This window comes from Narcine bancroftii, chromosome 14 (assembly GCF_036971445.1).
Source record: "Narcine bancroftii isolate sNarBan1 chromosome 14, sNarBan1.hap1, whole genome shotgun sequence".
Lineage (NCBI taxonomy): Eukaryota > Metazoa > Chordata > Chondrichthyes > Torpediniformes > Narcinidae > Narcine > Narcine bancroftii.
The window spans coordinates 7,392,236-7,413,764 of NC_091482.1; the positions used below are offsets into that span (position 1 = coordinate 7,392,236).

The following is a 21,529-nucleotide window of genomic DNA, read 5'->3' on the forward strand; positions in this document are numbered from 1 at the left end:
GAACAAAGAACCCTGATTTCGACTCAGTCTGGTGTTTGTCTCACTCATTCATGAACAAAGCAGACCTAACACACCCCACTGGCATCTCATCTCACCACCCCCCCCCAACTCTCCTCTGACCTCTCCTGCCTGCCACCTCCCCCTCTGCTCTGACCTCTCCAGCCTGCCACCTCCCCTCTCTGCTCTCTGCAGCCATCTTCATCAGTTATGTACCTTTGTCTTTACAATATAAAGAACGCTGTGTGACCTGCTGAGTTCCTCTGGCATTATTTTTACTTTTTCGCCTCATCTCTGCCCATTTCCCCTACTACAAACAACATTTACAAAAGCCCAAAGTCCCCATTCATTGCTTGGTTTTAATTTTGTTTTAAAAGATACAACACAGTAATGAGCCCTTCCAGCCCATAAGCCCATGCCAGATACAACCCTGTTACCAATTAATGTACTAAACCTGTACATCTTTGGAACATGGGAGGAAACTGGAGCACAAGGGCGAAACACCTGCAGGCAGGGGGAGATAGTACCAACTCCAGATTTGATTAAATAGTATTTGGTCTGAGCTGAACATCACTTTTTTTTGCACAAACTGCAACTTATTGGCAGTAAAACCCTTGTTATCCAGAATTCAAGAACAGGCAGCCTCAAGTAACTGGCAAATAAATCATGGAAAATAAATAGGTAAAAAATACAGGTCTAAAATTGGCACGCCTAGCCGTTAGTTCGCCAATTGCGCAACACACAGTCTTAAACAACCAGAAAATACACTTATCCGGCATCTTCCAATCCCCATTAGTACCGGATACTAAGAGTTTTACTGTATCATTTTATAATCATTCTCCTTTCAAGGTGGTTTAATTTATTATTGTTTGTTAGACTGCTAATAGCCAGCATTATGTCAACCTTCTTTAGGAGCTCTATCAAGAGCATCCTGGCATCACATTTTGCTGCAGAGAAATGGATTGAAGATCAACCACAGGACCATAAGAGTCCAATCGACATGATCTCCCAGGATCGTCGTCTGAAGAGGGCGCGCAAAATCATCGAGGGCCCCTTCCACCTCACAGACAGCATCTTTCAGTTGCTCCCATCAGGGAAGAGATCCAGGAGGATCAGAGCCAGCACCACCAGGCTGAGGAACAGCTTCTTCCTACGGGCAGTGAGGATGCTGGACGACCAAAGGAACCACTCACACTGACCCTCCGAGACTCTCACATTGACGGAACGACATTTATTTATTTGTACGCATGAATACTTGTCCTGCATCTGTATCCTTTGTCTGTATGTGTGTTATGTCTGATTGTGTGTCTGCACGTTTTGCACCGAGGACCAGAGAGCACCATTTCGTCAGGTTGTACTTATGCAATTAGACAATAATAAACTTGATTTAACTGGTGTCTTTTACGTACCTGGGCAGCTGCACCAAGAATTTCAGCGCATCCACACTTAGAAACTCACATCTCATTCCTTGGTGTTCCCCAATAACTGCAGCAAGCAAAAAAGTTACAGCACTTGAGGTGACCCATTGGGTCTATTATCCCTGTGCAGAGTCAAAGGCAATTTTACACTTAAGGAAAGCCAGCAGGATCCAGCAACGTACAGTGACCCCACAAAGCAAACAGCAGGAAGACTTCCAAATCACCATGAGTACAGCACTGGAGTGAGAATGGGAGTCGAAGTGCCAATCGAGGAAATGACTGACTGAAGGGTAAAGGCCCTCATTAGGAAGACTCTGTGCTGCAATGCCTAACTGGAGGGCCAGGTTAGCACTTAATTCTGTGGATTTTGAGAACATGCCCTTAAAAGCGATTTCTCTCTTCCTCCTTTTTAAGCCCGAAAACTGCAGGTTTTCCACTGGCCCCATGCTTCCTTGGCAGTCTCTCCACTGGCAACAAGACGAGTCCACACCCGTGTCCTCGTCCGTAACGACAGCCAATCCCATTCATCTGCTGGTTGGTTCCCAATCCTTTTGCTGGACATCAATACACTGATGCAAAATGTCCTCATCCTCAACCCTTCCAGCTCTCATTGCTCATTGAAGACATCAATGAAGAAGGCAGCTAACACCATCAAAGATCTCCATCACTTTGGTCACAGATCTCTCTCTCTGTTACCTTCAGATGGAAGGACCAGAAACCTGAATTCTGGCACCCCAGGTTCAAGAACCAATTTTTTCCCCCAACCCTTATAAGGCTCTTGAATTTCCTCATACTCCTCTAGCTATAAAATACCTCAAGACTATAGTTTTTTCTACAGTATTGAAACATCACCTATTTTGCACTAACAGCAACTGTGAATATTTATTTTTCTACCCTTTTATATTTATATCCGCTCTTTCTGTTGCAATAATTTAATTTATACTATAGTGGCCACTGGAATTGCGGTGAACATGATAAAATAACCACACAATCAAATGGATTAACTCTTCATCACCCGCACAACCTTTTAAAAGCCAGAATCTGGCGCTCGGCAGACGCTGACGTCATCACGTACCGACGGCACATGGCCGGTTTGAAGCCTCCTGGAATTGTAGTGCCGCTATAGCACCGCTACACTACTGTCGTAAGTGCATCCTATGTGGCTGCAGCACGTAAGAATTTTGGTGCATCTGCACATTGTACTCAAGTACATGACAATAAACGATGGCAAGAGGAGTTCTCATAGGGCCTTGGGACACTGAGAGCTTCCTGATCATATTAGAGTTATAGACCTGGGAGCTCGGGTTCACTGACAGAGCGGATGGGAATCCGTGGGGCTGTAGAGGTAACGGGAGCGGTGGAGGCCAATCGACGGACAGAGTCTCCGAAGGGCTCTCCATTACTTCTCTTTCTCTAATTGGTGGGCGCCTTTTTGTGTCCCTTTATAGCAAATTAGGGCAGACAACTTTTATTTTATCAGGTATAAATGCACGACAATCGAGGAATCTTGATTCCTGAAGCTCTTGTACTCACGCTGGCTTTTTTTTTGAACCTCTGATACATTCTCCACTTCCTTTCCCTCCATCACCAGCGTCTTATTTTCACCATTCTAGATACTTCCTGTGGACGCTGCATGACCTGCTGGGTTTCTCCAGCATTTCTTGTGCATTGCACTAGACTCCAGCATCTGCAGGTTTTCTTGTTAACTCCATAGATCTGAAGTCCCTCCCTTCTGAACCTCACTACCTTACCTTTCTTCTTTTGAGGCTCCCCCAAAAACAACTTCTTTGACCAGGCATTTGTTCCATTTCTTTATGCCCAAGTAGGACATCAATCATTTGCTACGATCCTCCCAAATTTTTTTTTGAAAACAAGCCACTGTATATCACTTTATAAACAGATCAGTGTCCTCGCGATAGAGCCTCAGAACTCCTGCGAGTCGCACGAAGCAGCTCTACAAGAATCAGATTGCCGCACACATGCAGTGCCCTGCGTTATTTTGCTGCCACAGTGCAGTTGTGGCTTTTTAAGGAGATTAATGCCGACTGTTGTAAATAAACATGATCTCAGGTCATTCAGAGTTTAAGTGCTCATTTTGATGGAGGAGAGCACTTTGGAGTTTCAGGCTCCAAGTCAAAAATCAACCAAAGTGATGCGACTGCCTTCTCTTTTTTATATATAAAACAAAAAGGCAGGCCATTTTTTTCTTATTTAGCAGCCTGCAGGCCCTGGAGCCCCAGGGGCTGAGTTGTAATGGGCACAGGTTGGGAATCTAGTGACAAAAGATGGAGGGGAGAGAGGGAAATTCAGTAGAACCCCTGAACTAAGGAATTCAAGCTCATTCCAGTATGGCTGCAACATTACCACTGGGCTTTACAAGTACAGTAAAAAAAAACCATTATCCGGAATTCAAGCAAACAGCAACCGGCAAAAAAGAGAAAAATAAATAAATTAAAATAAATAGAAGTTTAAAATTGTAAAAGTAAATGTTCTCTGAAGTATCACATAAAACTTTGGTGAAGATGGAAACAAATATTCAGCCAGAGTATCGCCTTGGACATGATTCATTCATAGCAGTTGTTTGAATAAAATTGTGTTTGAATAAAATGGGGTGACTGTCTTACAGTGTCTCCTTATCTCTGCTTTAGTAAGAGTCTTTATTAGTATATTATTAAGTTTGCTTGTAAGACTTGGAGGGGAGCAATTATCTATAATGAAATTTTCGTCTTTAGGACGGCTTCATGGAGGGGGAGGTACCTGCAGATGCAGCAACAGTTAAATGTTTTCAAAGAATGACTGAAAATAAAGTAAAATGCTTTAAGGTTTATATATTCATGGAAGTATTTTTGTCTCTTAAACTGATTATTCTTCATCCAGATGTATTGAATAGTCTCAAGCAATTGGAAAAGTCACTCATCCAGCATCTTCTAATTGCCGTAGTGCAGGATACCAGGCATTTTACTGTACCAGTTCCCTCACTGAGAGTCTATTGTTCCATTTCTTTAACCCAATGAAAATATCCTATCAAGCACATTCCTGTGAAGCTATTCGGGACACTGTATTAAAGACAACTTGTTTTGGTTGGAATTGTTCTCAAACAGCAATAACCCAACCAGGGAGGGATTCCACTGGATGTGCTAACTTTGGAACATCAATCCTACTCTCCTCACACCATCACACACTGCCGGTTGAATCGTTGATTCTGCGCCTTCCCAGCAAAGGTTGCTTCTGAACATAAGTCAGCTCCCAACAGACTCGAAAATAGGACCTCCCATTGTCATTACCACACTGGGCAATTCACACTGCCATTATATAAAGCTTGCTATCAATTTTCTGAAGGAGATTTGAACAGAGCAGCACTTGGGGTGTCTTTTTTTTTTTTTTTTTTTTTTTTAATTTTTTTATTTTTCACACCATAAATCACATTAGCCATGATATACACAATTTCTTTTTCACACATATACAGTGACTTTTTCTCCCCCCCCCCTTTCCTCCCAAACCACCCCCCCACCCCCCCTCTCATCCATTTTAGGTATACAATCTAGGTTGCATTAATCCAGTCAGACAATGTTGTCATTCAACAAAATTACACCAGAAATTCTACTGAGTCCATTCTTTTCTTTCCTTCTCCTTCCATCAACTTAGGTAATGTTTGTCCCCGGTAGGTTTTCGCTATTGTATTTAATGTAAGGCTCCTATACTTGTTCGAATATTTCAATATTATTTCTTAACCAATATGTTATTTTTTCTAATGGAATACATTTATTCATTTAAATTTGGTAGTTTCTTCCTTTTAATTTGGTTATGTATTCCATTAATATTTAAAGACATATAGTTCAGCGTAGCCCTTTTATATTTTGTTTATCTTCTCTTTCCGTTTTTCCATCATTACCTTTCCTCCTTTTCCATTTCTGTTTTCTTATTTTCAACTCTTTATAAGACAACATTCCTACAACATCCAACATTTTCCTTATTCTCCTATTTCTATCTTATTTATTCCCAATCTCCCATTCACCTCCTGAGTTGTCCTTTATCCCTTGTCGGACAACCACATCTCCCCTCTCCATTTGGATTTGCGAATCCACTCGCAAGCGTCAACTGATTTTGCAGTGACCGCTATTTCCCCCCACCCCGCCTCCCCCAGAAAAGATTTCACTTTTCATATGTCACAAAGGTCATTCTTTTAATTCCCTCCTTATTCTCTCTATTCCATTACCTTCCCTTATTAATTCTTGTCTATACTATCTATATTTTCCTCTAAGTACAGATACATTCACGTATGCTCCTTGTCTCTATTCACTCTTATACCTCTTTACCCGCATACATATCAATCGTGATCATTTTTACTCTCATTACCCGTCTTCATCCCTCAGTCTATTTTTGTCTTTACCCACATACATATCAATTGTGATCATCTTAACTCTCATTACCCGTCTTCCTCCCTCAGTCTATTTTTGTAATTGTTCTGCAAATTTTCGTGCTTCTTCTGGATCCGAGAATAGTCTGTTTTGTTGTCCTGGAATAAATATTTTCAATACCGCTGGATGCTTTAGTATAAATTTATACCCTTTCTTCCATAAAATCGCCTTTGCTGTATTGAACTCTTTTCTCTTCTTTAGGAGTTCAAAACTTATATCTGGATAAATGAAGATTTTTTGCCCTTTATACTCCAGTGGTTTGTTGCCCTCTCTTACTTTTTCCATTGTCTTCTCCAGTACCTTTTCTCTTGTAGTATATCTTAGGAATTTTACTACAATAGATCTTGGTTTTTGTTGTGGTTGTGGTTTAGAGGCCAATACTCTATGTGCCCTTTCTATTTCCAATTCTTGCTGTAGTTCTGGACATCCTAGGGTCTTAGGGATCCACTCTTTTATAAACTCCCTCATATTCTTGCCTTCTTCATCTTCCTTAAGGCCTACTATCTTTATGTTATTTCTTCTGTTATGGTTTTCCATTGTATCTATTTTTTGAGCTAGTAGTTCTTGTGTCTCTTTAGTTTTTTTATTAGATTTCTCCAATTTCTTTTTTAAGTCTTCTACCTCCATTTCTGCTGCTACTGCCCGCTCTTCCATCTTGTCCATTTTCTTTCCCATTTCTGTTAAGGTCATCTCCATTTTAATTATTTTCTCCTCTGTGTTGTTTATTCTTTTTCTTAAATCCTTAAATTCCTGTGTTTGCCATTCTTTAAATGATTCCATGTATCCTCTAATAAGAGCAAGTATATCCTTTACCTTGCCTCTCTTTTCTTCTTCTATTTCACCATACTCTTCCTCTTCTTCTTCCTCTGGGTTGACCATCTGTTGTTTCTTTGTTGCCCTTTCCTCCTCTTCTATCTTGTTTCTATTGTCTTCTGTGGTCTCTTCTTGCTGCAGGTGTTCTGCAGCTGTCGTTGCCGGCTGTGGAGATCGACTCCCCAGCTGGTCCCCCCTCCCGTCGGTGTGTTTTTTTTCATTCGCATCGCGCATGCGCGAAGCTTCGCGCATGCGCGGTTGCGCACTTTTACTCGGCTCTGCGAGCCATTTTTGTAGTCCATTATTTACCGACCTGAGGGAGCGGGTTTCTCTCTCCGCAGCGGGCCTCTTCGGACAGGTAAGGCCTTCACCTTTTTCCTCCTTTGTCTTCTCTTCCTCTCTTCTTACCGTTGCTTTCGACTTTTCTTTTTTTGTCGCCATCTTCTTTCCACCTTTATACTCACTTTTCTGTAACTTTTATTTCTGTGCCTTTGTGTTTTCTCTTGTTTTTCCCGACTTTTCTGGAGAGGGCTGGAGTTCACCGTCCGGCCACTACTCCATCGCGTGACTCCGCCCGCACTTGGGGTGTCTTGACGCGAATCCCAAGAGTCTTTACAAGAAATTGGCCTTGGAGAAAGTTAAGGATGACTTTCATGGAAAGGTAGCACAGAAAGACTTTTAAGCCTCTTTCAAAGGGATACCAAATGGTAGTACAACTTTAGCTCTTGCCTTGCAACATTTACTTTCTCAAGTTTTTCACCATTCCTGTTGACTACAAAAATGTGTTAAAGCAAACACTGAGCTAAGACAAAGATAAATGAATCATAGTCATTTAAAGAGTAGAGGAGGGACATCATATTCATACTGGACCTGAATCATAGTTGATGACCACTGGTCAATGGCCTGGCACTTCAAGGGATCACTGAGAACTTGTAATGTTTTAAAAATTTAAACATAAAGCACGGTAAAAGCCTGGCCCATGAGTCCATGCTGCTCAACTACACCAATTAACATATGAACCCTGTACAACTTTAGAGGGTGGGAGAAAATCCTCACAGGTCATTGCACTAACCACTATGCCAACCGTGGCACCCTTAATGCAACAGACTCCCAAGGTTCTGGCTTTGTATCCCAGGAGGTCACTGAAGAGATGACATTTGCTATTGTTGGATGTCTCCACACATTGGATTTTTATTCCGTTTCTTCCTCAGGAGCAACAGAGTAAATGGCTGATGGTGGACAGAAAGAAGGAGAACAGGTAATCCTTGTAACATGTTCTAAAAACATAGCATGGAGCAGCTCCTTTGGCCCAATTCATCCATCCAAGGTGATAGGCTGGGCTGGTCCTATTTGCCTGCATATTCCTCTAAACCCTTTGTATAGGATATTTCATGTATAGGATGACCCCAGAATTTTAACTTAAATTTTTGGCTTTAAGCAATACCCTTTGAATAAGATGACCCTCCAAATCTGGTACTTTACCGCTGACCAATAGATGCTGTTAAAAAGCAAATCACAATATTTTAATAACAATTCATCATTTAAAGGTTTTAATTTTGTTTGGATATTTTAAATAAACCACTGTCAGCTCCTGTAACAGGCCTTTTAAAGGCTGTATGGATCTGGCAGAGGAGCACTGAGACTTAATGGTAGTACAAAAAACTGAGACTTCACAAGTAACTAACGAGGCATATGTGAGATTTGGTCTGAGCTGGCAACTTCGTCGTCCAGGTAAGAATTTTACTCTTTGTATAGGACAACCTGATGTTAAGATGAAATTTTAAGTTTCGGGTCATCCTATACAACAGCATATACGGTATTCATACATCCTTCCAAACATCTTTTGAATATCAAAACCAAACACACTTTTGCAATCTCCTGTAGCAGCTTGATCCAGATACAGCCACCTTCTGAGTGAAAAAGTTGCCTCTAAGGGGCCCTGTTAAATCTCTCCACTCTACCATTTAACCTGAGCCCTCTAGTTATAGAGCCATCCATCCTGGGAAAAAGACTGTGAGCATCCATTGCCCTCAGTCTCCCACTTTCCAGGGAGTAAAGACCAAACCTATTCAGCCTCTCTCTGTAACTCAGGTCTTCAATGGTGCAGAAATATTTAGGATGACTGCAATAATAGGTAGTTAGTAGGCAGCCAAGCCTTTGACGGTTAGCAGAATGGAAGTCAATGTTAGATATACTAAAAGATAATTATTGCTCCAGTCTGACTCTATGTGCCCAGCAGGTGCCAACTACAGCATTGAAACCAATACTTTCATATCAAACATCTTTAGAAACAAAAATGTCCCATTCAAATTCTAAAGCACTACATGCAAACTATATTAGGATTACTCAGTGAAGCAACTATGCAAATAAGCTCTGAAAGATCGTTAATTGCATTAAGTCAACAGTCAAGGACATGTTCTTGAATCAACAGTGAATTCAAACGCTATTCAGATTCCCAAAGGTCCATTTTCCCACCGACTTCACTTGGTGGAATAAGTATTCCACCCACATTTTAAACATGTAACAAAATCATCTTTGATTTTAATTTTTACAAGGACACCTCCTGATGTTTTATTCAGACAAACAACCTTTTCGAAGCACCTCAACAGAAGGTTTAAAAAAAAACATTTTATTGGTGGGGGGAATAGATATTTAGGGTGACTTTAACAGCAGGTGGCTCTATGTTCCTGTCTCTCTTTCTCTCTTTGGCTTGGCTTCGCGGACGAAGATTTATGGAGGGGGTAAAAAGTCCACATCAGCTGCAGGCTCGTTTGTGGCTGACAAGTCCGATGCGGGACAGGCAGACACGGTTGCAGCGGTTGCAGGGGAAAATTGGTTGGTTGGGGTTGGGTGATGGGTTTTTCCTCCTTTGCCTTTTGTCAGTGAGGTGGGCTCTGCGGTCTTCTTCAAAGGAGGTTGCTGCCCGCCAAACTGTGAGGCGCCAAGATGCATGGTTTGAGGCGTTATCAGCCCACTGGCGGTGGTCAATGTGGCAGGCACCAAGAGATTTCTTTAGGCAGTCCTTGTACCTTTTCTTTGGTGCACCTCTGTCACGGTGGCCAGTGGATAGCTCGCCATATAACACGATCTTGGGAAGGCGATGGTCCTCATGTTCCTGTGAGGTGGCAGCTAATGACCATCCCTTTATTAGCATGGAGATAGGCCTTTCTCTCCAACGCATGCATTCTACGTAGTTGTCGAGCAAAAGTTGAGATTTATTGTCAGAGTACATATAATGAAATGGCATTGCATAGAACCCTGAGACTCCTTTCCCTGCAGGCCAGGCAGAATTTCTACTTAATGGTAGTACAAAAAATTGTACTCAAGAAACATTTGCAAAAGAGTATTTTTGTTGAATGACAACATTGTCTGACTGGCTTAATGCAACCTAGATTGTATTCCTAAAATGGATGAGAGGGGGGGGTGGGGGGGTGGCTTGGGAGGAGGGGGGGGGGGAGAAAAAGTCACTGTATATGTGTGAAAAAGAAAAAGTGTATATCATGGCTAACGTGATTTATGGTGTGAAAAATAAAAAATTTTAAAAAAAAGAAACATTTGCAAAAGAGAGAAAAGGAAACAAAGAAAGAAATCTTAACAAACTGTACAACACAAAAAAACAATTCAGTTCAATTATATATAAAGTGCAAAGTAAGAGCCCTTAAAGGAGTCCCTGATTGAATTTGGTGTTGAGGAGTCTGATGGTGGAGGGGGAGCAGCTGTTCCTGAACCTGGTTGTGCAAGTCTTGTGGCACCTGTACCTCTTTCCTGATGGCAGCAGCGAGAACAGAGCTTGTCCTGAGGAGTGTGGGTCCTTGATAATGGCTGCTGCCCTCCCACAGCAGCGCTCCGTGTAGATTTTCTCGACGGTGGGCTGAGTTTTGCCTGTGATGTACTGGGCTGTCTCTGCTAACTTTTGTAGGGCTTTCCTTTCAGAGATATCGGTGCCCCTGCGACGCAGCCTTTCAACACACTTTTCACTCCACATCTGTAGAAGTTTGCCATGGTTTCGAATGTCATGCTGAACATCCGCAAACTCCTGAGGAAGTAGGAGCGCCGACTTCCTCAGCTTAGTCCCATTTGCCTGCACTTGTTCTAATTGCTCTAAACCAATCCATTAGCTGCGCCTTTTGGAAAATTTTATTTATCATTTGTCTCAGTACAAAAAGGAATAATTCAGTAATATAGTAATGATCATGTGTCAAAACACAATGATACAAAAAATAATTTTTCTCCCCAACCCCCTTCCTCCCAAAAGAAAATATCTACTTCTACATATCTATTATTCATTGATTATTTTTATAGCTTCCAATTGAGAGGGGTGGGTAAAAGTGGAGAAGGTGCATGGAATTTTATTCATAAAATCCACATAGGGTTTCCAAATTTTATAAAAAGTTTTCTCGATTCCTTAAACTATATGTGATTTTTTTCTAAAGGTATATAATTTTGCCCTCCACCTCATACCACATTTTCAGTTTTCCATGTTACCGCGATACATTTCTTTGCCGTTATAATTGTTATACTTCCAAAAAAATTCTTGATATTTATCCAAGTTCAATTTTAGATCTTTTTCAAAGATATTCCCAAGTAAAAATATTCTTGGGATCCATTACCTGTCTGAATGTTTCTGAAAGAGTCATAATTGTACCTGTTGTTACCACTTCCTCTGGTCGTTCATTCTGTATACCCACTAATCTTTCCCTTTTAACACAAACTTACTTTTAGTCCCTGGAAATCCCATTAATCTTATCTATGTCCCTCATGGTTTCATCAACATCTATACAGTCTCTCCTCAATTTCCTACGTTCCAGGGTGAAAACAAATCCCCCAGATTCTAAATGAGCCCCTAAATTAGTGAGGGATTCAATTGAAACACCGCCAGATTTGGATTAGATGGCCCATTCTTCCTCATGTCCCTGGGGTTCCAGAGATCACTCTGCCAATCACTGAGGTCACAACTGATCCGAACCTCACACTCATTGTTCAGTAAATTTCGGTCAAAGGTCCATGTGGAGGATGATAATTTAATGATGGAAGTACCAGGGAGTAGTGAGGACCTGTTCTGCAACATTAAATAAGCAAACTCATCAGAGAGAGCAGAAAATCGATCAATCTTGAATAAATGAATTCTGTCTTATATCAATTTCTAATCCCTGATGAATGAACGGCAAAGTTTAATTCTTATTCTTAACATTTGTCGATGATTCTGGTTGGAGATTGTCTCCATGTCAGGAGCAGGTATTCCAGTATTTGTTGCAGAGAGGGAAGGCTTTCCTTCTTTTCAAGGGAAACTGGCATCCTCAGGAGCTACAGCAGGTGAAGTGGATGGGAGCGGTAACATTGCATCACTAATTTACAGTGCTCCTCGAGCAAAACCTCCAATGCCTCCCAATGCTCTCTCATTAATAATGCACCATTGACCTCTTCCCTGGAGCTGGTTACCGAGGCCTGACTGATCCCACAAAAAGGAAAAGGACGATTGCTCAATTTAACAAGTTTCACTGTGAAACCCACTGTCTTTCTTTGCCAGCTACACCTTTCATATATGTAGCTAAGATTGATGGATGGGCTTCACTCTCTGGACTCCATGTCCTGGTTTATACCCAACTACCAGCTGGTTCATACCAGTGCTCGTACTGTAAAGTGTATCTTTGCAAATGTTGGGGTTAAAAAAAACCCACAACAAGAAAAAGAACTGGAAGGAAAGGTAAGAACATTAAAAATTGTTGTTGGAATATGTAGGGTATGAACAGGAAAGTGAATGGCCAGATATAATGTAGTATCGGTGCTGAACAGGTCAACTAACTCCAGCTTACCCATGGACTCAGTCCGGAGAGCATATTATGAAAAGTTCAAAATGCAGGTCCAAAGGATTAAGGCAACGTTCAGCCACACACCTTGTCGAATGGCTTGTCAGACTGATTGAATAGGTTCCTCTTTTGTTAAAAGTTCAGATTGTAGGGATTTCTAGCAACTGGGAATGGAGTTCAGAATGGAGCACGCATGTCAAAGACCTTGCACCCACAGTCTCAGAGGAAGGACCAACCCCTAAAACAGGAATCTTTGTCTTTCTTCATGGATTAACACTGTTTCAATTCTGCACATTCCGCTGCATCTTAATCCACTCTTACCTTGCCAAACTGCTCAAAGTACTGCTTAACATCATCGACTACAGTGTTGGCAGATAATCCGCCTACAAATATTTTCTTTGTGCGAGTGACCATCTGAAAAAAAAGACAAGAAAAAAAAAGGTTTAAGTTTTAATTTTTTGCAAAAAAAAAAGTTTGTGTAACCTACAAATAACCCAACCAGGGAACATGTCATGAAGGACAGGCACTCCATTGTCTAAGCTCAGCTATAATCCACTGTTAAATTAGAAAATCTTCAGAAAGGGAATGAAATAAAAGGCTTTTTAAATTTGCATGATGGATTTTCAAACTGCATGGACCAAAGAATATATCCTGCAACTGCTGAAGAACAGGAATGATATTTAATTATTCAAGTTTATTTGTCATCTGATTGCACTAGTACAACCTGACGAAACTGTTCGCTGGTCCTTGGTGTAAAAACACATACAGACAAGTGATACATATGCAGAACAAATATACATAAAGTTGATGACTGGCGAAGACACCAAAAAAATATCAAAAATACAAACTGCACAGCACAGATTTCAAAAGGGAACATAAAGAACATCATAGGCCATTCAGCCCACAATGTAAACCTAGTCCAGAACAATTAATTTTTTTCCCTACCTCACACCCATAATGCTCCATTTTTCTTACATCCATGTGCTTGTCCCTATTGTGCCAGCCTCCACCACCACCTCCAGCAAAGCATTCCAGGCACCCACCACAAAAAAATTTACCTCTGACAGCTCCCCCAAACTTCCCTCCACAAACACCAACTGAAATACACACTCTCATAAATCAGCATAGACAGGAACAATGTCAGAGGGCCATGGAATTCATTGCTACATTCAGCTGTGGAGGCCAGATCATTGGGAGAATTTGTTAGGTATCGTGTTATATGGCGAGCTCTCCACTGGCCACCGTGACAGAGGTGCACCAAAGAAGAGGTACAAGGACTGCCTAAAGAAATCTCTTGGTGCCTGCCACATTGACCACCGCCAGTGGGCTGATCTCGCCTCAAACCGTGCATCTTGGCGCCTCACAGTTCGGCGGGCAGCAACCTCCTTTGAAGAAGACCGCAGAGCCCACCTCACTGACTAAAGGCAAAGGAGGAAAAACCCAACACCCAACCCCAACCCACCAATTTTCCCCTGCAACCGTGTCTGCCTGTCCCGCATCGGACTTGTCAGCCACAAACGAGCCTGCAGCTGACGTGGACATTTACCCCCTCCATAAATCTTCGTCCGCGATGCCAAGCCAAAGAAAGAATTAATCAAGTAAGTATTTTATCGTCGTTACAAAAGAAAGCACAATGAAATTAAAAACGCAACCCGTGGTACTCACAAATTCAACATAAATGAGGATATAAAAACAAAAAAAACCAAAAGAATAAAAAAATACACTAATTGGCGAAGTTTAATTCTCGAATGGCTCTGGGATAGAAACTATTCTGAAGTCCGTTCGTTCGTGATTTAATGGACCTGTATCGTCAACCCGAGGGCAATAGGTCGAATAAATGACGGCTCGCACGAGTAGAGTCCTTAAGGATATTGGCTGCTTTCCCGATACAGTGAGATCAAAATAAATCCTCCAAAGAGGACAAGGAGCACCCAATGATCTTCTGGGCAGTATTGTTAACCCTCTGAAGATCCCTTTCATCTGCTGCTCAACAGCTGGCAAACTGTAGTAAGCCAGCACGCTTTTCAACAAAATGGAGATGTTGACTATCGCTGTGGTATTAGTAGTCCAACAAAGATCCTCAACCAAACATACTTCCAGGAACTTAAAAGTTGTGACCCTTTCCACAGAGTCCCCATTAATATAGAATGGAGCTAGGGGGCCATTCTGTTCCTCCTAAAAATCCATTACGAGCTCTTTTCCCTTCAAGGAATTCAATACCAGATTGTTTTCCGAGCACCACACTGACGGTCTGTGGACTTTGTCCCTATAGGATGACTCATCTCCCCTTGAAATGAGCCCGACCACAGTTGTGTCATCCGCAAATTTAATGATGGTATTAGAGGGATACTCGGAGACAGTCGTAGGTATAAAGAGAAAACAAAATTGGGCTCAACGCACAGCCCTGTGGGGAACCAGTGCGAAGTGTGAGAGTAGGGGAATAACGACTCCCTATTTTTACAGTTTGGGAATGATTTGTTCTCAAGAGAAAAGGCCAGAACTTGGAACTAGATGCGAGAACTTGGAACTAGATGGAAGAATAGTTTAGCTCAGGATAGATTTGCAGAGTACAAGCAATGGGCTGAATGGTCTACTTCTGTTCCTTTATCTTGTGAAGAGGAGAGATGAGCCAGAGAGAGGAGTGAAAATTAGAGAGGAAGAGGGAAGTTGGGGGGGTGGGGGGGAAAAAGAGAGAGAAAAGAAAGAAAAATGAGTGAAAGAGGTGAGAGAAAGACAGTTATAGACTTATTGTACAGCACATGCAAGGCGCTGGCCTATGCAAGATGGACTGAATGTCCCCATTCAGTGCTGGAAGGTTCATTCTCTCTTTCAATGCGAGCACAAAATCTCTGTACATGGACTCTTATTTTTACTCCACCCTTATATGGCTGCTGGCAAGATTTAAGGAAACAGAGGGAAACTAGCACTTTGCTGAAAGCTGTGCCAAACTGGTCCTGCTGGCACCCTTTGTGGCTGCCTCCCCAAGGTCTGCAAGCGAGAAAGACAATGGAGGGGAAGAGCAAGTCTTTGCATGGTTCAATCTGGCAAATTTACTTGAAGTTTTCCAAAATATTCACAAACCCCATGTATCAGGTGCCAAGAGCAAACACAGCTGCGTTCACAAACAGGTGAAGGATTAAAAAAAGACATTGATAAAAGAGCAAAAAGATCTTAACTTGCCCTCAGAACAACACTGATCGGCCTCAAAACTGATCCTCACTCTCGCGTCAGTGAGAAGCTCAGCTCCATGCTCGAAGTTCCAAATAATGAATAGTTGTTACACTTATTTAGGGCTCTGCACATCTAATGGAATGCATGAATCTTTGTTGGAAGACTGAATGCGACCATGATACCAGAATTCTTTAAAGAGTGCCATGGAGCTTTTGTGTCAACGTAGCCTCGTGGACAAAGGGAGACCCCAGCAGATCTCTTTTCTCTATTGACGCCATTCACTGGGTGCATTGCTTATATATGACTTAAGATAATCTTACCGATCATTATATCTACTACCATCACGATGGAAATTAAGACTGCCAGGTTGGGCTGTGAGACTGAAAAACAGTATCCTGTCACTTTGGGTTTCCTATTAATGAAACTGAGTAAATCTTTCCAGAATATTTATACATATAAAGGACCTCACTAGTCAGGCCATGCCCTCTTCACACAGGAAAATGATACCAGAGCACCCAGCTTCTTCCCCTCTACCATGAGATTTCTGAATGGACAATGAACCACAGACACAATCTCACTTTATCTTATCTTCTTGCATTATTTGTCTATTTTTGAAATTATGATGTACAGCAATATTTGCGCTGCAACGCAGCGACATGTTCATGACAATAAATTCTGAGATTTATTTGATATTAATTTTTACGTACGTGTGCGATTATTATGTAGGATGTGTGTGTGTACTTGTGTCATGCTCTGAAGAAATTCTGTTTTCTCTGGTTGTATATGTACAGTCAGATGATAATAAATTTGAACTTCTTCAGACTCACAAGGTACAAAAAGTGCTATATAAATGCAAAATCTTTCCTTTCCCAGTTCACATCTTGGTCCTTGGAAACTCCTCCTATATCCCTATCTATTTCAGGACCATGAAAGATCTGTCTGCACTACTGAAACAACACCTTTTTCTTGCACTAACTGATCATTTTATATTCATTATCCTTTCCTCTCTCGTGGCATACTGTTAATGCAAACTTATTATTTGTGTGTGGGTTTTACATACTTGTGTAGCTTTAACACACAAGAATTTCATTGCATCTGTACAATGTACTTGCGTATAGGACAATAAATTCTCATTATTATCATATCTGCCTTGCAAACTTTTACAGGAACAAATTTTGCCTTATTTTTTCCAGAAAAGGTTTCCCAACTTGATCACTTCTTCCTGATAGGGTCTACCTCTCATGCTTGGCATCAATCCCGAAAATCTTTATTTTCTAACTTCAACACAGCATTTGTAGCCGTGTATTTTAATCGAACTCAATTTCTCTTCACAAATAACATCAGACCTGTGTCCTTCCAGAATTTGGAGGGGTTTTTTTTTCTTTTGTGAAATGGTAATTTTACAGCAACTGCGGAGTTTTCCCCCTTACAAAGGGAGCTTTTTGGGCATGATTGAAATGAGACAGATGTGGAGTGTTAGGGATCCAATGACCACTGCAGGGCACATTTCACTTAGTGTGGTGCTGAAGCCTGTCAGCTCAGGAAGCCTGTTACAATGAAGACTAAGGGGCAGAGCTGACTTTGGATGAATGATGGTCAGGACAGAAACCAACGTAGATCTGGGAGTGGAGAGTGCAGGGAAGGCGGAGGCAAGTTTCTCCGCAGGCAGCAAGGTTTTGAACGCAACCTTCAGTGAACTAGTTTTCTCTGGACTTAGCCTCTCTTGGTTCACGCATCACCTGTTGAAGAATCTGGAACATTACCCATTTTCCAACAGCTGCAGAGTAGACTTTCCCATCTCTGGAGGAGCAGCAGTGACATGGCCCAGGGAACATTCTAAGGAGAGCTGTGTGCAAAGACATCATAGAATGGTCTCTGTGCAACTACAAGTAATCCACATCTGGACTAGTTCTGAACCACAAAGATCATTAAATAGAGGCTCCTCCAACTTGAGGAAATCCACATTTATGCTTTTTTAAAAACACATTTTTCAAGTTATTAATAAGAAAAATACTTCACTGGATTCATTAATCATGATTTCATTCTTTTAATTAAATGAAATGAAAGAATTATACCAAGTATGTGGAGTAATCCGATACGGATTACTATAGAAATTTGTCGATTCTGATTTATGGAGAAGTCAGCATGTGGACAATTCTCAGAAACTGAAAGCTTACTTAACCCAGGAATTGCCCAGATGTGAACACTTATTTAAAGCTCGTGTGAGGAAAAGTGGGCTGACAAGCAACATGAGGATGTGCTGGAGTTGCAAGACAACACTGGATAGGTGGAGAATTTTCTTTCCTCGGAGCATCGGAGGTTAAGGGTTTACAGAATCATGAGGGCCACAGACAAGGTGAATGCTCCCAGACATGTTTCCCAGGATAGGGGAGTCCAAAACTCAAAGGGAAAGAGTTTGGGTGGCACAGTTAACACAACGCTATTAGAGCACCAGTGTCAGGATTTCGAATCCGGTCGTGTCTGTAAGAGTTTCCACCTTCTCCCTGTGCCTGCATGGGTTTCGTCCATTCAAAACGTACTGGGGTGGAGGGGGGGGGGGGGGGGCTGAAGGTCAATTGTATGTAATAGGGCCAAATGCAGGCAAATGTGACTAACTAACTCAGGTGGACAGCATGGCCCACATGAAAATTGGGCCGAAGGGTCTGCTTCCTTGCTGTAGAGCCCAATCAACCTGTACAAGTTAGAAACAGTCAGCGGTTTCTTGGCCCACTTCACCAACTAGTAAGTTGGTAGATGATCTGCCTCTTGAAAAAATTTAAAGTTGTTGTGCACTTTTAAAGACGTGCCACCCTTCGGGAAAAGATATTTTCCTTCATCTTCAAACCCTTGGTCCAGATTCTCCAGGAAGAGAAAACATGCTCTCCACATGCAGCCTATCAAGATGCTGCCATGAAACTTAGCCAGAGAAATCACCCATTCAGCCCATTTGTTCCGTGCTGAACACTGCCCATTACATTATCAGTAGATCCTTCAATTCCTTTCTGTTAATGATGGTTAAACTGCCTTTTCCGCAAGGCAACGAGTTCTCTCTGTGTCACACTGCCTTGCACTATATCGGGGTTACAGCCAGTGGTGGCAGTTTCCTTCCTTCCTCAACCAGTCAAGGTGGGGGAGGAGTCACATGATGGAGTAGTGGTCGGTAGGGTAAAACCAGCACTCTCCAGAAAAAAAAGTCAAGAAATGACAAAGTTTAACAACTATAAAGTATAAGAAATAGAAGATAAAGTTGCAGAGAAGAGAAAGAAGATGGCACCCAAGAAGGAAAAAATAAAAACAACGGGGAAAAAAGAAGAAAAGTCACCGGAAAAGAAAGAAGAAGGCCTTACCGGCACGAAGGAACAGGGAGCCGGGGTGGCGAAGAACGCCCGATCTCCGAGGTTGGTGCCGGCCCCATGGAGTCGCAACCCCTATGGACTGCAAAAATGGCTCTCTGAGCCAAACAAAAGTGCGCAATCAAAGGTAAAAGGAAACACTGACGGAAGGGGGCTCAGCCGAGGAGCTGGCAACCACGGCGTGACCAGCTGAAGGACTCCCGATACCAGGCCTCTCAGCTGGAAGATGAGGAAGGCGGCAGGGGTGGGAGTGAGGAACCAGGCGAGGAAGAAAGTCGACGAGGTGAACGGCAAGAGGAGCAGCAGCAGGAGGCCCGACAGATGAGCAGCCGAGGAGGGGAGGATCAACAACAAGAGCCCCAGCAAGAAGAGGCCCGACAAAGTGATACAAGCATTTCATCAGGAGAATCAGAAGAGACGCAGATATAAAGAGAAGACAACGACACAAACACAGGTACAGACACAGAAGAGGAAGAAGGCCAAGATCTTCACAGAGAAATAGAAGGTAAAACAGATGGACAGAATATAGATAAAGTTTTTGTTGAAGAACAAATGAGAACATTAAAAGAATGGTTGTCATTAGAATTTAGTGCAATTAAAAGAAAAATGAAAAGAACAGAAGATAAAATGCAAAGTTTAGAACGGGTCATGACAGAAATAGGGAAAAGAGTAGAGAGTGTGGAAGAGCGGGAAACGGCTGTAGAAATGGAAGTAAATGACTTAAGAGAAAAATTGGAAGAAAGTGACAAAAAAATTAGTGACAGAAGAGTTGTTATCTCAGAAAATTGATATGTTGGAAAATTATAGTAGCAGAAACAACATAAAAATAGTGGGCCTAAAGGAAGATGAATAAGTCACAGACATGAAGGAATTTATAAAAGAATGGATCCCGAAGGTCCTGGAAATGACAGAAATGCAGGAAGAAATGGAAATAGAAAGGGCACACAGAACACTAGCTCTGAAACCACAGACACATCAAAAACCAAGATCTATCTTAGTAAAATTTTTGAGATGTACGACAAGAAAAAATATATTGGAGCAGGCAAGGAATAGAGTTAGAGAAGATAATAAACCATTGGAATACAAGGGTCAAAAAATATTTTTTTTACCCAGACATAAGTTTTGAACTCTTAAAGAAGAGGAAAGAGTTTAATACAGCAAAATCGATTCTATGGAAAAAAGGTTATAATTTCATGTTAAGACATCCAGCCATCCTTAAAATATTTATACCCGGGAAGCAAAACAGACTGTTTTAGGATCTGGAGGAGAATTCGCAGAACGTTTGCAGGATAGAAGGAGAGATGAATAGATGTAATAAGAATGAAGAACGGTGATAAAGTATACATAAAGATGTAAAAACAATGTATATGTAAAGAACTAAAGAGGGAAAAGAGAGGGGAAGGAAAGAAGGGGAAAAAAGGGAGAGCTTTGTTATATGTGTAAAAAAATGTGTTTTCTGGGGGGTTGTGAAATCAGTTGACGCTTGCGAGCAAGATCGCAATCCAAATGGAAAGAGGAGTTGTGGTTACCCGGCAAGGGATAAGGGGCAACTCAGAGATGGGTGGGTGGGGGGGTGGGGGGGCATTTGGGGTTAAGGTAATATTGTGTTTGGGAATTGTTGGAGTATTTTATGTTTTAAATGTGTTGTCATACATTGAGTTTAAAAAGGGAAAACTGAGAGATGAAAATGGGAAAAAGGGGGGTGGAGGTGATGAAGAAACAGAAAAGAGGTGTAAACAAGATATAAGATGGCCACGTTGAACTATATGACTATAAATATTAATGGAATACATGACCAAATTAAAAGGAAGAGGCTATTAAATTTACTGAAAAAAGAAAATATAGATATATCATTTGTGCAGGAAACGCATCTAACTGAAGTGGAACATAACAAATTAAAGAGAGACTGGGTAGGATACGTAATGGCAGCATCATATATTTCAAAAGTTAGAGGTGTAGCCTTATTAGTTAACAAAAATGTACCTATCAAAATAGATGAGAAAATAATAGATCCGCCAGGGAGGTATGCAATGATAAAGTGTCATATATACTCAGAATCTTGGAATTTGCTCAATATATACGCGCCTAACAAGGAGGATCAAAAGCGTATGCAGGATATTTTTTTGAAGATTGCAGATACACAATGAAATATATTGATAGGAGGGGATTTTTACCTTAATTTGGATCCAATGTTGGATAAAACTGGACAAAAGACAAGTAAAAAGAATAAAGTAGCCAAATTTATGGTTAAATCAATGCAGGAAATGAAACTTATGGGTATATGGAGGTGGCAACACCCAAGAGAGAAGGAATATTCATATTATTCGAGTAGGCACAAAACATACTCAAGGATTGATATGTTTTTTTTGTCAGCCCATATTCAAGGGAGAGTTGGAAAACAGAGTATAAAGCTAGACTACTATCAGATCATTCACCCCTATTATTAGTAATAGAACTGGAGGACATCCCACCAAGAACATATAGATGGAGGTTAAACTCCATGCTACTTAAAAGGCAGGAACTTAGGGAGTTTATTTAATGCCAAATTAAAA

The 21,529-nt window shown here is 41.4% G+C and overlaps 1 protein-coding gene across 13 annotated transcripts in view; it reads right to left on the reverse strand.

Annotated features, from left to right (window-relative positions):
• Positions 1-21,529, reverse strand: part of msi2b (musashi RNA-binding protein 2b) — a 482,764-nt gene that overhangs the window by 308,128 nt on the left and 153,107 nt on the right. For all 13 annotated transcript variants that reach the window (XM_069910893.1, XM_069910894.1, XM_069910898.1 and 10 more), the window contains one exon: positions 12,775-12,867. In XM_069910893.1, the coding sequence (XP_069766994.1) occupies positions 12,775-12,867 (93 nt within the window). The remainder of the gene's footprint in view (positions 1-12,774; positions 12,868-21,529) is intronic.